This window comes from Schistocerca cancellata, chromosome 1 (genome assembly GCF_023864275.1).
Source record: "Schistocerca cancellata isolate TAMUIC-IGC-003103 chromosome 1, iqSchCanc2.1, whole genome shotgun sequence".
Lineage (NCBI taxonomy): Eukaryota > Metazoa > Arthropoda > Insecta > Orthoptera > Acrididae > Schistocerca > Schistocerca cancellata.
This window is the reverse complement of record NC_064626.1, coordinates 170,121,189-170,136,162: the sequence shown is the minus strand read 5'-3', so window position 1 is coordinate 170,136,162 and position 14,974 is coordinate 170,121,189. Positions and strand designations below refer to the sequence as shown.

The window sequence follows — 14,974 nt, the reverse complement described above, 5'->3', positions numbered from 1 at the left end:
ATCTTAGATTGCGATACTGGCTCATAAATTATAATAATTAATGTCAGGTGGATCATAAATTAGAGTAATTAAGATAAGCATATCTTGTAAAAGCATCCATTGGCCATTTTGGTGCATAAATTATTGTAATAAAGATAAAGTGGCATAAAGACAAAGGCAGAGACGTTTCGATAGTGCGTCATAAATTACAGTCATTAAGATGACTGGATCATAAATTAAGACCTAATTAAATTCTAGGTAAGATAACTGGTGGGATAGTGAGAGACTGGATAGAAGAGGGGGGCGACTTTGAAAGTGACAGGGGGATGTTTGTTTACATAAGGCTCATAAATCAATGTGTCTGAATGGAGTCTGTTTCACTCCTAAGATCTTGAATAAAATGTCAACTCCTGTTACAGGATCTTTTTTTTTTTATTTTGAAAATCATGATTTGTTTCAGCCCTAAAGGCCATTAACCAGTGGTATGTGTCAGGTGCCCTGAGTAAACACGGCACAATTCTCATGAAACCTAACATCTTCCACTGGAAATTGGCCGAATGGTAAAAACCAGCTGTTTTATAATAAACAGGGAAGTCCAACTTGTGTTAGCATTTTATTCAAAAGTAATGTTACATTTGTGAACCTGCGTCACGATGCTCCATATTATGCTACACAAGCGAAGATAAGTTGAAAGGAGCTCTGTTTTCTAAGCGAAAATAATTTTGGTTTGATTAATCTGCAAGTACTGGTTGGAAAGTGCATGATAGCAACTTCAACTCTTCTTACCTGCTAAATTCTTGTGATTAAAATTTCTTTCTCTACCAGGATTCGAAATGGCTACCTCCACATCTAAAGCCGTCAAATTTAAATGCCTAAATGATTACTGTCCACATGCAACTGACAGGGGGGAAAAAAAGATTGCCCAGCGAACGAAGTAAAAATCGAAAGTCCCCAGAATGCACACTGTAGGCATTAATATGTCGACCCCGGGAATGCTAGCAAATACCGAAATTTTCTGTTTTGTGCATAAACACTATAGTAAGAAGAAAACTTGACTAAATTTTTAGGTGATCTGGGGGTACACAGGGTGCGAAATTTAGTACACGTAGTTGTCTCCTCTGGCAGCAACAATTGTTTTTATCGGTTGGATGTCCAATTAAAGTGAACTTGGATGACAGATATGGATACATACTCCATTTATTCAACAGAAGTGGTGGTGGGTGGTGGTGTGCCAGTTTCTCAGAAACCCGTGAGCAGATGTTTGTGAGAGATCTGGAAAACATGCTGAAGAGACTTATTGTCAATTATAGGACAGCATGGGCAACATGCCGTCTTACGTTATCTTTTTGAAACGTAACGTCACGTACGCCTAGAAGACAGAGCACGGTCACCAGTGTTAACACAACAAACCTGTAACGCCTGCTGTACACGTTTACAGCTATGCAAACGAGAGTCGATTGTGTTGTGTATGGCCACACCAGGAGCTTGGTGCTTATGACAATGACGATCTCATTGTTCACTCTTCTTGGAGCCTCCACAGATTGATACGCTCGCTGTGATGCTAGACGTAGAACGGAAAATCTTTTATAGAGACCACACAGTGCCATTGCTGTGTCCAGTGCGGTGATTGGGCACACCACTGTCGCCGCATTTCTCACAGCTGCCACATCAACGAAAGCTGCAGCGAGGGACGCCGTGCTGACAGTCGGCACTGCTCCAGACGTCGTCGCACTGCCCTTGAGTACTTACTTGTCTTGTTCCTAAGAAGTCCATTACCTGACTCAAGGAACGATTGTAGCTGTACAAATTTGCGAGGCCAAGTGAACAATGCGTCTGATTTCTCTGATCGTGGGGACCTTTGAGATCCTGGATGGCACTGAGTATGGCCCTCTTCATATCATAGATTCCATAGTTTAATGACAGCTGTGGAGTCCGGATCAACCCGAGCACCAATATCCGGGAATGATAAACATATTCTCGTTAGGCCACGACCTTGCTGCTGTCGAATGCCAACACGTGCCAATGATCGTTTCTCCTTTTCACAATAGGCATTACCCGATCTCCTCACAAACAAACTACATTCAAGTGCTATTTCCAACTGATGGTGGTGGTGGTTGTTGGGATGTTTAAGGGGGACTAAACAGCGAAGGTCATCAGTCCCCCATTTCCAACTGACTATCCTGCTGTGCAGTCATTCTTTATTTACAGAATGTTGATGGTGCCTGCGCCAGCCTAAGTGGCCGTGCGGTTCTAGGCGCTGCAGCTACGGTGGCAGGTTCGACTCCTGCCTCGGGTATGGATGTGTGTGATGTCCTTAGGTTAGTTAGGTTTAACTAGTTCTAAGTTCTAGGGGACTAATGACTTCAGAAGTTGAGTCCCATAGTGCTCAGAGCCATTTGAACCATTTGAACTCCTGCCTGCTTTTCACAGCTGTGCTAATCATCATCAGACATGTAGCACACTTCACGCTAATTTGAGATTTGTTGCATGTCGCGTTTATGACGTTGCAATTCTAATGGCCATCTGTGTACCAGTCTAGTAATAAGCAGAATGTGAAACAGAATGAATAAAAGGAAATTGTATTTTGCTCTTAAGATCAATTTATTATGTCACTGAAACTGATAACAGCCGCAGCGCCGCTGAATTAAAGGTACTGATTGATGAAGTCTTCGTAGGCAGAGACCCTGGTGAAGACGGTTGGCGCGCCCTCTGAGCCGCACGGCATCAGACCCCACGACACGATCCCTATCACTGTGCCGTCCTGGGCCAGCGGCCCGCCGGAGTCTCCCTGCAACACAGGCGTTTTCACCGTTAAGTTGTTAACTGTGATCAGCAGCTTTATGTTCAAAGACCCCTTTTCAGGGTGCTCGGCCTGGCTGAAATTATAAGTCAAAAATACATTCTGTCATTTCGGCGATCTGCATGGAGGATATTTTGTATGTAACTGATCCGTCGTAGTCATTGTGATGTGCAGATTTAAAGAGTAGCGTGGTATATGTTGTTGATGAAGCTCAGAGTGAAAGTAGAGATGTTAAGCAGTGCCGCTTGAATCCTTTGTCTTGGGAAGCAATGGGGCTGCAGTGTCTTAACATCTTCGTCCGACGGATTGACCATCACCAAAAAAATTTCGCACCATGAAACATTGCGCAGAGGTTTTGACTTATATGAGTACTGCCAACCGTCTGCCAATAAGGAACTTATCTCTCTCACAAACCAAACAGCGACGGTGAAACTTCGTTCCACACTAGAATTCGGACTGGCTTCTCTATCTACATTAGCGTTCATTAGCGAAATTCACACAGAGTGTTCGTAAATACTACATACAAAGGAGATTGGGGCTTAATGTCTCCTCTGTGAAGAGGTCGATACAGGCGGGTCACATTCTCGACAAGGATGGGGACCATGCCCGTATTCGCTTTAAGCTGTTTAGGTAGGTCACAGAAAAAAAATCTGGTTTGTTCGATACGAGTTTCAATCTCTTTTTACGAATAGTAGTCCAGTGTCTTACCTCAGTGTCCTCTCGTTCGATGAGATGAATAAACGAGAAATTAACACTGACTATAACGCATACGTCTGTAACTGCAGCAGATTGAAGGCCAACAGCAGCGGCCAAGCGGTTCTAGGCGCTGCAGTCTGGAACCGCGCGACAGCTACGGTCGCAGGTTCGAATCCTGCCTCGGGCGTGGATGGGTGTGATGTCCTTAGGTTAGTTAGGTTTAAGTAGTTCTAAGTTATAGGGCACGGATGACCTCAGATGTTAAGTCCCATAGTGCTCAGAGCCATTGGAACCATTTTGCAGCAGATTGTAAGAGCACAAATTGACGCTAAGCTTTAGTAGCCATTGTCAACAAGAGTAAACTTTACTAGAATACTGAACTGTTTCATTTTCCTCTTCTACTTCCTTTACCACTCTACATTTGGCCTCACTCCAGGGATCTTCTCCAAGAATTCTTCAGATGGCTGAAGACAGCCAAACAGCTGTATCTCATCCAAATACAGATGAAAGGTCTTCCGCATTTTTGTGAAATTAGAAAATTTATGAGTGATATTAGTGAGACACTTATTGGTGGATCATCACTTCTAGGTAAGTTCTGGCAGCTGGAAGTGCTAGGAGGGGAATGTTGGCAAACAAGTCATGGTACTGCTAAGGTGGTTTCTTGAGAGAAATGTTTCATGTCCATTACTGATGGTTAATTACATTCGTGATGAATAGAAGCTGCCAAGCTGAAAGCTTGTAACAGATTTCTCTGTTCATTGATAACAGAAGGAAATAACAAGTGACACCAAATGAATTTCGTAGAGTACCGCCCGAGACAAATGTTACAGCAGAATTACTCACGGAGTGCAAAAATGACACCCGCGCAATGCGCTGCACGTGTGCGCTCCGAGGCTCGGTCTTTCACAGCAGTACTCTGTGCATCTCAGCTTTGCTTGGTCCTTCTCGGAACTGCTCTGTACTGCAGGACATTTCGTTTAGCAGTGTGATCCGACGTTGCTTCTTCCGGCATCTGGTATGGCATTCTTCAGTCAGCACGACTTTCTTCAGTTCAGCAGAATCGTGATGATAACGTTGTTTATCCTTCGATATCGTTCGTGTAATTAAGGAAGTTTAGAGGTCCAGTGGCTATATGCGCAAAAGGAGGCAGTCTACCGATCTATCGGCACAAAATTAATAGGTATCACAGAACAGAAGGATGAGAATTCTCCATACTTATTGTGCAGTCACGTAATCTTCAGTACAGGTAATCTGCTGTAGAACGGCATTGCAACACCATGCAGAAAGAAATTAAAGATTTAGTTAACAATGAAAGAGAAAAAGTTATGATGCTCGACAGACGATTTGTAAGGAATTCTTTGTTTTGTACATCTACAAGCATTTTGTGCCAAATTTGCAGGCACGAAGCACGTCATGAAATTAGTCGTAAGAATAGCAAATTTTAAGAAATGAGACACATTATCATACCATCAGTTGCAACAGTTGTAATGGAACTGAATGAAGAGTAAAGAGACATTATAATACACTCCTGGAAATGGAAAAAAGAACACATTGACACCGGTGTGTCAGACCCACCATACTTGCTCCGGACACTGCGAGAGGGCTGTACAAGCAATGATCACACGCACGGCACAGCGGACACACCAGGAACCGCGGTGTTGGCCGTCGAATGGCGCTAGCTGCGCAACATTTGTGCACCGCCGCCGTCAGTGTCAGCCAGTTTGCCGTGGCATACGGAGCTCCATCGCAGTCTTTAACACTGGTAGCATGCCGCGACAGCATGGACGTGAACCGTATGTGCAGTTGACGGACTTTGAGCGAGGGCGTATAGTGGGCATGCGGGAGGCCGGGTGGACGTACCGCCGAATTGCTCAACACGTGGGGCGTGAGGTCTCCACAGTACATCGATGTTGTCGCCAGTGGTCGGCGGAAGGTGCACGTGCCCGTCGACATGGGACCGGACCGCAGCAACGCACGGATGCACGCCAAGACCGTAGGATCCTACGCAGTGCCGTAGGGGACTGCACCGCCACTTCCCAGCAAATTAGGGACACTGTTGCTCCTGGGGTATCGGCGAGGACCATTCGCAACCGTCTCCATGAAGCTGGGCTACGGTCCCGCACACCGTTAGGCCGTCTTCCGCTCACGCCCCAACATCGTGCAGCCCGCCTCCAGTGGTGTCGCGACAGGCGTGAATGGAGGGACGAATGGAGACGTGTCGTCTTTAGCGATGAGAGTCGCTTCTGCCTTGGTGCCAATGATGGTCGTATGCGTGTTTGGCGCCGTGCAGCTGAGCGCCACAATCAGGACTGCATACGACCGAGGCACACAGGGCCAACACCCGGCATCATGTGTGGGGAGCGATCTCCTACACTGGCCGTACACCACTGGTGATCGTCGAGGGGACACTGAATAGTGCACGGTACATCCAAACCGTCATCGAACCCATCGTTCTACCATTCCTAGACCGGCAAGGGAACTTGCTGTTCCAACAGGACAATGCACGTCCGCATGTATCCCGTGCCACCCAACGTGCTCTAGAAGGTGTAAGTCAAATACCCTGGCCAGCAAGATCTCCGGATCTGTCCCCCATTGAGCATGTTTGGGACTGGATGAAGCGTCGTCTCACGCGGTCTGCACGTCCAGCACGAACGCTGGTCCAACTGAGGCGCCAGGTGGAAATGGCATGGCAAGCCGTTCCACAGGACTACATCCAGCATCTCTACGATCGTCTCCATGGGAGAATAGCAGCCTGCATTGCTGCGAAAGGTGGATATACACTGTACTAGTGCCGACATTGTGCATGCTCTGTTGCCTGTGTCTATGTGCCTGTGGTTCTGTCAGTGTGATCATGTGATGTATCTGACCCCAGGAATGTGTCAATAAAGTTTCCCCTTCCTGGGACAATGAATTCACGGTGTTCTTATTTCAATTTCCAGGAGTGTATATTACTGCTAAGAACGTTGGTTAAGTCAAGGAGGATGCCACAAGCGATTTTTCGAATCGAGACCGTCGCCGAATTCTTGAAAGGAAAAATGAAAGGAACGAAAACTACATTGAAAAGCCAAAGAAACTGGTACACCTGCTTAATATCGTGTAGGGCCCCCGCGAGCACGCAGAAGTGCCGAAACACGACGTGGCATGGACTCGACTAATGTCTGAAGTAGTCCAGGAGGGAACTGACACAATAAATCCTGCAGAGTTGTCCATAAAACCGTAAGAGTACGTGGGGGTAGAGAAGTCTTCTCAACAGCACATAGCTAGACACCGCAGATATGCTCAATAATGTTCATGTCTGAGAGTTTGGTGGCTAGCGGAAGTGTTATAACTCATAAGTGTGTTCCCGGAGCCAATTTGTAGCAATTCTGGATGTGTGTGGTGTTGATCATGCTGGAATTGCCCAAGTCCGTTGGAATGCAAAATGGACATTTGTCTCGGGCGGTATTCTACGAATTTCATTTGGTGACACTTGTTATTTCCTTCTGTTCTCAATGAATAGAGAAATCTGTTACAAACTTTCAGCTTGGCAGCTTCTATTCATCACGAATGTAATTAACCAATGGAGGTGGCCGGCCGAAGTGGCCGTGCGGTTAAAGGCGCTGCAGTCTGGAACCGCAAGACCGCTACGGTCGCAGGTTCGAATCCTGCCTCGGGCATGGATGTTTGTGATGTCCTTAGGTTAGTTAGGTTTAACTAGTTCTAAGTTATAGGGGACTAATGACCTCAGCAGTTGAGTCCCATAGTGCTCAGAGCCATTTGAACCAATGGAGGTGATCCGACAGGATGCTTACGTACGTGTCACCTGTCAGAATCATATCTGGACTTATCAGGGGTCCCATATCATTTCAACTGCACACAGCCCACACCATTACAGAGCCTCCGACAGCTTGAACAGTTCTCTGCTGACATGCAGGGTCCATCGATTCATGAAGTTGTCTCCATACCTCTACATCAACGAGGGTACACGAGTTGGTCTTCGGCTCCGAAAGCCCATATCGATGATGTTTCGTTGCATGGTTCGCACTCTTACACTTACTGATGGCCCAGCACTGAAATCTGCAGCAATTTGCGGAAGGGTTGCACTTCTGTCACGCTGAAAGATTCTTCTCAGTCTTCGTTGGTCCCGTTTGTCTCAGGATCTTCTTGTGGCTGCAGCGATGTCGGGGATTTGATGTTTTACCGGATTTCTGGTATTCACGGTACAATCGTGAAATGGTCGTACGGGTAAATCCCCACTTCACCGCTACCTCGGAGATGCTGTGTTCCATCGCTCTTGCGACGACTATAACACCACGTTCAGACTCACTTAAATCTTGATAACCTGCCAATGTAGCAGCAGTAATCGATCTAAAAACTGCTCCAGACACTTGTTTTCTTGTATAGATGTTGGCGACGGCAGCGCCGTATTCTGCCTGTTTACATACTCCTGTGTTTGAATACGCATTCCTATACCAGTTTCTCTGGCGCTTCAGTGTAGAACGTCTGGAACTGATTATAGACCTCGCACATCAAGTGGTTTTTTCCTAAACACTGCCCACAGTAGGACGTTGAAATGAAATGCCGTGTGGCTAGGGCCTCCCGTCGGGTAGACCGTTCGCCTGGTGCAAGTGTTTCGAGTTGACGCCACGTCGGCGACTTGCGTGTCGACGGGGATGAAATGATGATGATAAGGACAACACAACACCCAGTGTCTGAGCGGACAAAACCTCCGACCCAGCCGGGAATCGAACCCGGGACGTTAGGTATGACATTCCGTCGCGCTGACCACTTTTTTTTTTTTACAATAACAAACATAAACTGCTTCTAGCATTTTTTAAATATATAAGACGATGACTTTATAAAAGAAAATGTTTCTGGGAAACGTAAATAAGTGGATTTTTTTAACATAATAGTGGAAAAAAATAAATAAAATATCCTGCTTCTGGCAGTACAAACAATAACGGTCTAGGTTCCTCTTTTAGGTGCGTACCTCGCTAATCCCGTCACACCTCGCGTTGGTGTCGGGTACGTCTTCACGTGTGTTTGTGGATCCTCTCCACTGTCCTGGTCCTTTCTTGTTCTGATACTTATAGACAATAATTACATTCTCCTACCCGGGACACCCCAACTGGGTGGGGGATCAAGCAAGGCACTCCCTAAAAAATTTGCGTAATATGTTCGATATCTCGGATGTCTCATAAGCTGTGAGTGATGTTCCTGTAGTAAGGCCCAAAAGTCAAGCACATTCTTACTGCCGTCTCGGAAAAGATAACGCACAGTCAAACCTCGAATCCAAGTCACTGCGTTTGTCTTCGTTCGGGGATAATATGTCCTATCTGGGAGAAGTAGTGTGCGTGGTTCTATGGTTTGCGGCCCCACCCGAAGGAGGAAGGCGATCATTTTTTTGACCAAACACCAGACGTCCGCCGAAGGACCGCATATCAGGCGATGCTCCTCAGTGTCTATAACATTGCACTGCGGACACAGTGGCTCGTCCGCCATATGAATTGTATGCAACCTGGAACGAGTCACGTATTTCCCATTTACCACCTGATACCACAATGCGCGCGTTCCCGTATCGAGGTGTGGGTGGTGCACTGTACGCCATACCACTGACCACGTAACTGTTGGTTGGCGGCGCTCTACGGCATTATTCGGCCGTCGTCGAGTGAAGATGTGATATATATCACGTGCCGTTGCCGTCCTGGTAGTCGGTAGTTCCATATGTACATAACTGTGTTCCACAAAGAAGGTTCGCATATGGGCAAGCGATGGTGAGATGTGAGCCACCGCTACCGGAGCCGAAAGAGAAGGTGGGGCGAGTTCGTCTATCAAGCTGCCCGTCAGACTTGTCTGGTGTCGTGTCCATATCTTTATCATTGTGGTTACATAAATAGCCACTGCTCGGTCGCGTACGTGGACTAGTCCAAGACCTCCACGACTACGAGGAAGGGTGAGGGTTTCGTACCCTACCTTAAAAAGCAGACCTGTGCTCACAAAATATCCGAGTGCCGCCAGGATTCGGCGGGCCAACACCTCTGGCATAGGAAGAACTTGTGCCAGGTGGGGGATGCGAGAGGCTAGATAAGTGTTGGCAAAGGTGACCCGTTGTATCATATCCAGTGCCCTTAACCTGTGACTTCGGACACTCGCACGAATTGTTTGCAGAAGATTTCTGTAACTCAGTGCCACCGTGCGTCGAACGTCGGTAGTGAAGATAATTCCTAGGCATTTCATCTTGTTGATCAGCTGTAATGGTGCTACACTTCCTGTTGGGAGTCCTCTCCCGATGTTCATCGCTCCCGACTTTGCCATGTTCAGGCGACTTCCCGTAGCCATACAATACAAATTAATCCAATGCAAGGCCGCTCCTGCCTCGTCGCCTGATCGTGCTAAAAACACTAGGTCATCTGCGTATGTTCGGCATACAAACTTGTTGTGCCTTATCGTCATTCCTTGAAGTCGATTCCGGAGCCCGCAAAGCAGCGGCTCGACAGCGATGGCATACAATATCGTTGACAGCGGGTACCCTTGTCTGACCGATCGTGAGATGGTGATGGGCCCCACCAAGCGTCAATTGATGAGCACTTTGGATGCGGCTCCGTGGAGTAGTCGCATGACGACGGTGACAAAACTTTCCGGAAACTTCATTTTCGTCATCACGTCCGTGAGATAAGCATGACTCAGCCTGTCAAATGCGCGATCGAAGTCTATCGATACCAATGCACCCCGGAGACGACAGATTGATGGCAGTGAGATAACATCGCGGTAGTCGCTAAGTGCCGTTTGTATATTGCTAGCTCCTCCTAGCTGGGTTTGGTCGAGTGAAATCACTTGTCGTATTACGCGTTTAAAGCGTGCTGCAAGTATCCTGGCGTAGATCTTGTAGTCGCAATTAAGAAGGGTCAGTGGCCGGTAGGCCTGTATCCCTGTGCCGCCAAATGGTTTGTGGATGGGGATGATCATTCCTTCCACGAAGGAGGGTGGAAGAGGCACGTTGGGAGACATCAATTCGCCGTACATGGCAGTCCATCGTGGAATCATGAGATCTTTAAATGTACGATAGAACTCTAACGGAAACCCGTCGGGCCCCGGCGATTTGTGCGACGCTCCCTTATCAATCGCTTCCATTACGTCGTCAACTGTGATTTCACCTGTTAACTCCAGGTTGGCCGACTCGTCGAGACACGCGGAGAGCGTTCGTCGGACCTCATGAAAGGCTGCCTGATCGTGTTCCGCTTCTTCATAGAGATGACCGTAATGTTCCACGAAAGCGTTGGCAATGTCTTTTTGCGTTGTCATGCGGCGACCATCTGGCAGTACGACCGTCTGTATTAAGGTTCTGCGGCTACGTTGTTTTTCTCTAATAACGTGATACATCGACGGGGATTCTCCACGGACTCGTTCAAAGGCCCTTGCACGGATTGCGACACCCTCCAGTCGGCGGCGCGTTATGGAAATTATTTGGGCCTGTGCTCGTTTTATACCGGCACGACGCTCCTGTGAAGGTGCTTGTACAGATAGTTCGCGCAGCATCGTGAAATAAAATTCCGTCGTGTACCGCCTCCACATCATCTGCTCTCTTCCGTATGCAATTAACGCTCGGCGCAATGCAGGCTTAACGCATTCCAGCCACCACTGCAACGTCGTCGGATATGTCGGGAGGCGTCGTTCACACACATGCCAAGTGTCTTCGACTAAGCGTCTGCACTCAGGTTCCCTAAGGTGTGCTGTATTCAGTTTCCAAACACTGCGACTCCTCCACACCTGTTGACGACTCAGGGAGACCGTGCATATATATGCTATGTGATCTGAAAAGGCGACAGGCCACAATTCCGCATCGAGGATCGCAGGTTCGAGACGACGTGTTACGTAAATGCGATCGAGACGACTTGCAGAGTGACTCGTGACGTAGGTGTATCCACGTCTGTCGCCATGTATCTGCTCCCATGTATCAATGAGATTCATGTCCAGTATGAGTTGCCGCAGCTCCGGGCATGAAGTATAACGGGGGTGTTGATCTTTTGGTGCGAGCACGCAGTAGAAGTCGCCTCCAAATAAGACATGTTCATACCGACCTAAGAATAGTGTTGCAATCTCCTCTGCGTAAAATCGGGATCGGTCGCGCCGTCTGTCTGACCCCGACGGTGCGTAAATGTTAACAATGCGTACTCCCAGCATTGTGAGCGCTAGTCCTCGCGCTGACGGCAGGTACACCACGTCCTCGGCTACTATGCCGCTACGTAGAAGTATCGCTGTTCCGCTGCCGCCGTCGGTAGTAGGTGTAATGTACGTATCGTACTCATAGAGGTCGGGGAAGCTCTCAACACATACTTCCTGCAGCAGAACGATGTCGACGTCTGACGCATGCAACATGTCTCGTAATAATTGCAATTTGACAGGCGTTCTGATCGTATTAATATTTATAGAGGCTGTTCGATATGCCTGCCGCTGTTCCTCAGTGCGTAAAGCGCACATGAACGCTTATGTTAATTTGTGTGCTGCTGCCCGGTGACATGCTGTCTGTGCGTCAGTCTGCATCTTCTGCGCGGTTAACATCCGGTGGACGCAGCACTCGCCATTGCGGGTGCGTCGTCGGTGCGGGGGTCAGTATCGGATTCGTCGGCCCAGTTCCTGTGCTGGAGGTCCAGCTCCCGTCGTGTCTCTCCGGCCGGGCTGACCGAAGGCGGTGGCGTTGCTGCGGTGGGTGGAGGGACTCCGTCCGTCGGCTTTCCGTCCGGTGTGTCTGTATTCAACCCCTGCGTAGCATGATTCGCGTCGTACTGCTGTGTGGGAGGTAGATCCTCCTGTTGCGCATCCGGAGGCACTGTATCGACGTTACACCCAAGTCCGTCTGACGTGGACTGCAGTAAGCAGGTATCCGACGGCGCGAGCCGTCGTTTCTTGTGGCGCTTCGGTGATCGTTGTTTGCGCGTGTGCGCCTCCGTATCCGAGTGCGGAAGTGACTCCCGGTGCTCAGGGACGAAAGCAGCTGTCGGCACAACAGCAGGATCAATTTCCATTTCTCCTACCGATCCCTTCCGCTCGGTTAAGTGCGTCGTCGGCGCCGGAGCGGCAGAGGTGTGCGTCGTTTCGTCACTGGAGGCGGTCTCTGCCGCAGTCGGTTGCCGTAAACTGTCAGGATTCTGTAGCTGGGCATTCTTCGGGATGGGATCCGTTCGAAATGCGTCCGCATACGTTAGTGGCAGCGGCGTCAACGTGGACGGAGGTACGGGTTCGCCGTTTGGAACTTGCACTATCCTCCGCTGCATACATTCGGAACGGACGTGGCCCTCTTTCCCACAGCCTGAGCATGTTTTGGGTTGTCCATCGTAGATGACTATAGCTCTGCATCCGCCGATGAACAAGTACGAGGGTACATGTCGTGTCAGTTCTATTCTGATTTGACGCACCCCATTGAGAACGGGGTAAGTCGTGAAGTTGGACCATTTTTCCTCAACGTGGCTAAGCACTCTTCCATATGGGCGTAAGGCGTCAACGACCAAGTCAGACGGAACCTCGAAGGGAAGTTCGAAAATACGTATGTTCCGTAAGCCCAGTCCTGCATAATCAATAGTTACTTCTCCAACATGTCCATCAGAGTGACAAAATTTGAGTCCAAGTTTAGTATCTCGGATGATTCTGTCACATACTGCTTCGTTAATCAGCTTGACGTAAACAACACTGCTCACTATGGAGAGGTGGATTCCGATAAGTTCGTTGTAGTCAAGTTTAACTTCGTCTCGTAGGAACCTTTCTATTTCGTAGGCTTTCGGTCTCGCATATTCATTCGAAAAACTAATCTTGAGAGTCGACTTTCGGTATGCATGTGCCATTCTATATCGAGTCGTCTAAACGCACGAGTACGCCGACGAGGTAAACAACTGCGCGTGCGCGAACTTCTCCGGCAGGGACGTAAACAGACGTCCGTGCCGTAGCACCGCCGAAGGCAGGCCACTCAGCTACCAGGGGCGGACAAGTAGGACGTTGCAAGATGAGAAGAACTTCTTTCTGATTTAATGGGGATGCGTATAAAAAGAAAATCGAATTGTGGAAGGAACAACTTATGACAAAAACACTGTCCACTTCACTTAGCTAACTGTAGCTGAGGAAACGAGAATGTTGAAGAATTCATTGTGGCATTGAAAGACTTACAAAACAGTCTTCTAAACGTTTTGAAGACACCGCCAAATTTACATCTGTTTTTGAGCTGTTTTTAAGGCCGTTTGCTGTTTCAGTTGAGAATACCCCGGTGCTTGTGCAGATGGAACTGATATATTGGCAGTCTGATTCCTGTTTAAAAGACAAACTGTTTTACGTTAAAACTGTCCAGGAGCTCTACTTTGGCTTCCTTGGGAGGATTTCCATTGTCTCCATACTCTCCATACTGAAGTTGCAAACGTGATACCAAGTTTCGATCAACATTTGTGCGTGAAAACCTTTTTCCGATTATGAAACTAAATAAGTCGCGATTACTGAGTGACGAAAACCTGCGATATTGTCTGCATCCGTCCATATGCCGACATTTTATAGCATATGTATCCAATATATAGCTGTGTGTGTATGTATTCTGTCTTAAGTGCACCAAAAGTGATTGATAGTAATGAAAATATGTTTCCGATCTGTGTTATTGAGAAATATGAAATAAAGCCACATGCAGTGCATTCAATGCTCGTGATTTCCCTAAATCGCTTCAGGCAAATGCCGGGATGGTTCCTTCGAAAGGGCACGGCCGATTTCCTTCCCCATCCTTCCCTCACCCGAGCTTGCGCTCCGTCTCTAATGACCTCGTTGTCGACGGGACGTTAAACACTAATCTCCTCCTCCTCCATTCAATGTTCCTTCCGCGATTACATAGCCATGAGCCATGCAAAGAGTTCCAATTTCCCCCTTATTTCTTCTTTCTCTTCTCCTGCTCAGACAGCATGGTGTGATGGAGGACGGGTGACGATGGGGGATGGAGGGGGGGGGCAAATGTGCACTCAGTCGACAGATTTCCGCACGTGTGCAAGAGCTCCGCATATGTGCCGAATTCTTGGCCGTCCGTGTCCTATAGATAACAGTATATATATCATGACAGTGCCAAGCAGGCAAGTCATGTAGGCCATCCTACTAGGATTACCATATTTGTTTAGGTCCACCCCAGAAATTATTATTTTTTTTTTTTAGTCCAACCCAACACATATCTTTGAATGCACTGGTCTTCAATTACCTGGTTCAACAATGTACTCCCATTAAGTAGGGCATCAACATTAACGGAAACTTTTCTGATTGAATTAATAACTAGTGCTCTCTCTTCTAAATCTGACCAAAATACACTCCTGGAAATTGAAATAAGAACACCGTGAATTCATTGTCCCAGGAAGGGGAAACTTTATTGACACATTCCTGGGGTCAGATACATCACATGATCACACTGACAGAACCACAGGCACATAGACACAGGCAACAGAGCATGCACAATGTCGGCACTAGTACAGTGTATATCCACCTTTCGCAGCAATGCAGGCTGCTATTCTC

The 14,974-nt window shown here is 47.8% G+C and overlaps 1 protein-coding gene across 1 annotated transcript in view; it reads right to left on the bottom strand.

Annotated features, from left to right (window-relative positions):
- Positions 1-2,574: 2,574 nt before the first annotated feature.
- The window catches only part of LOC126154949 (trypsin-1-like), a 69,510-nt gene continuing 57,110 nt past the window's right edge, over positions 2,575-14,974 (bottom strand). Inside the window, exon 7 of the mRNA XM_049916200.1 lies at positions 2,575-2,767. Coding sequence (XP_049772157.1) covers positions 2,624-2,767 — 144 coding nt within the window. The 3' untranslated portion in view covers positions 2,575-2,623. The remainder of the gene's footprint in view (positions 2,768-14,974) is intronic.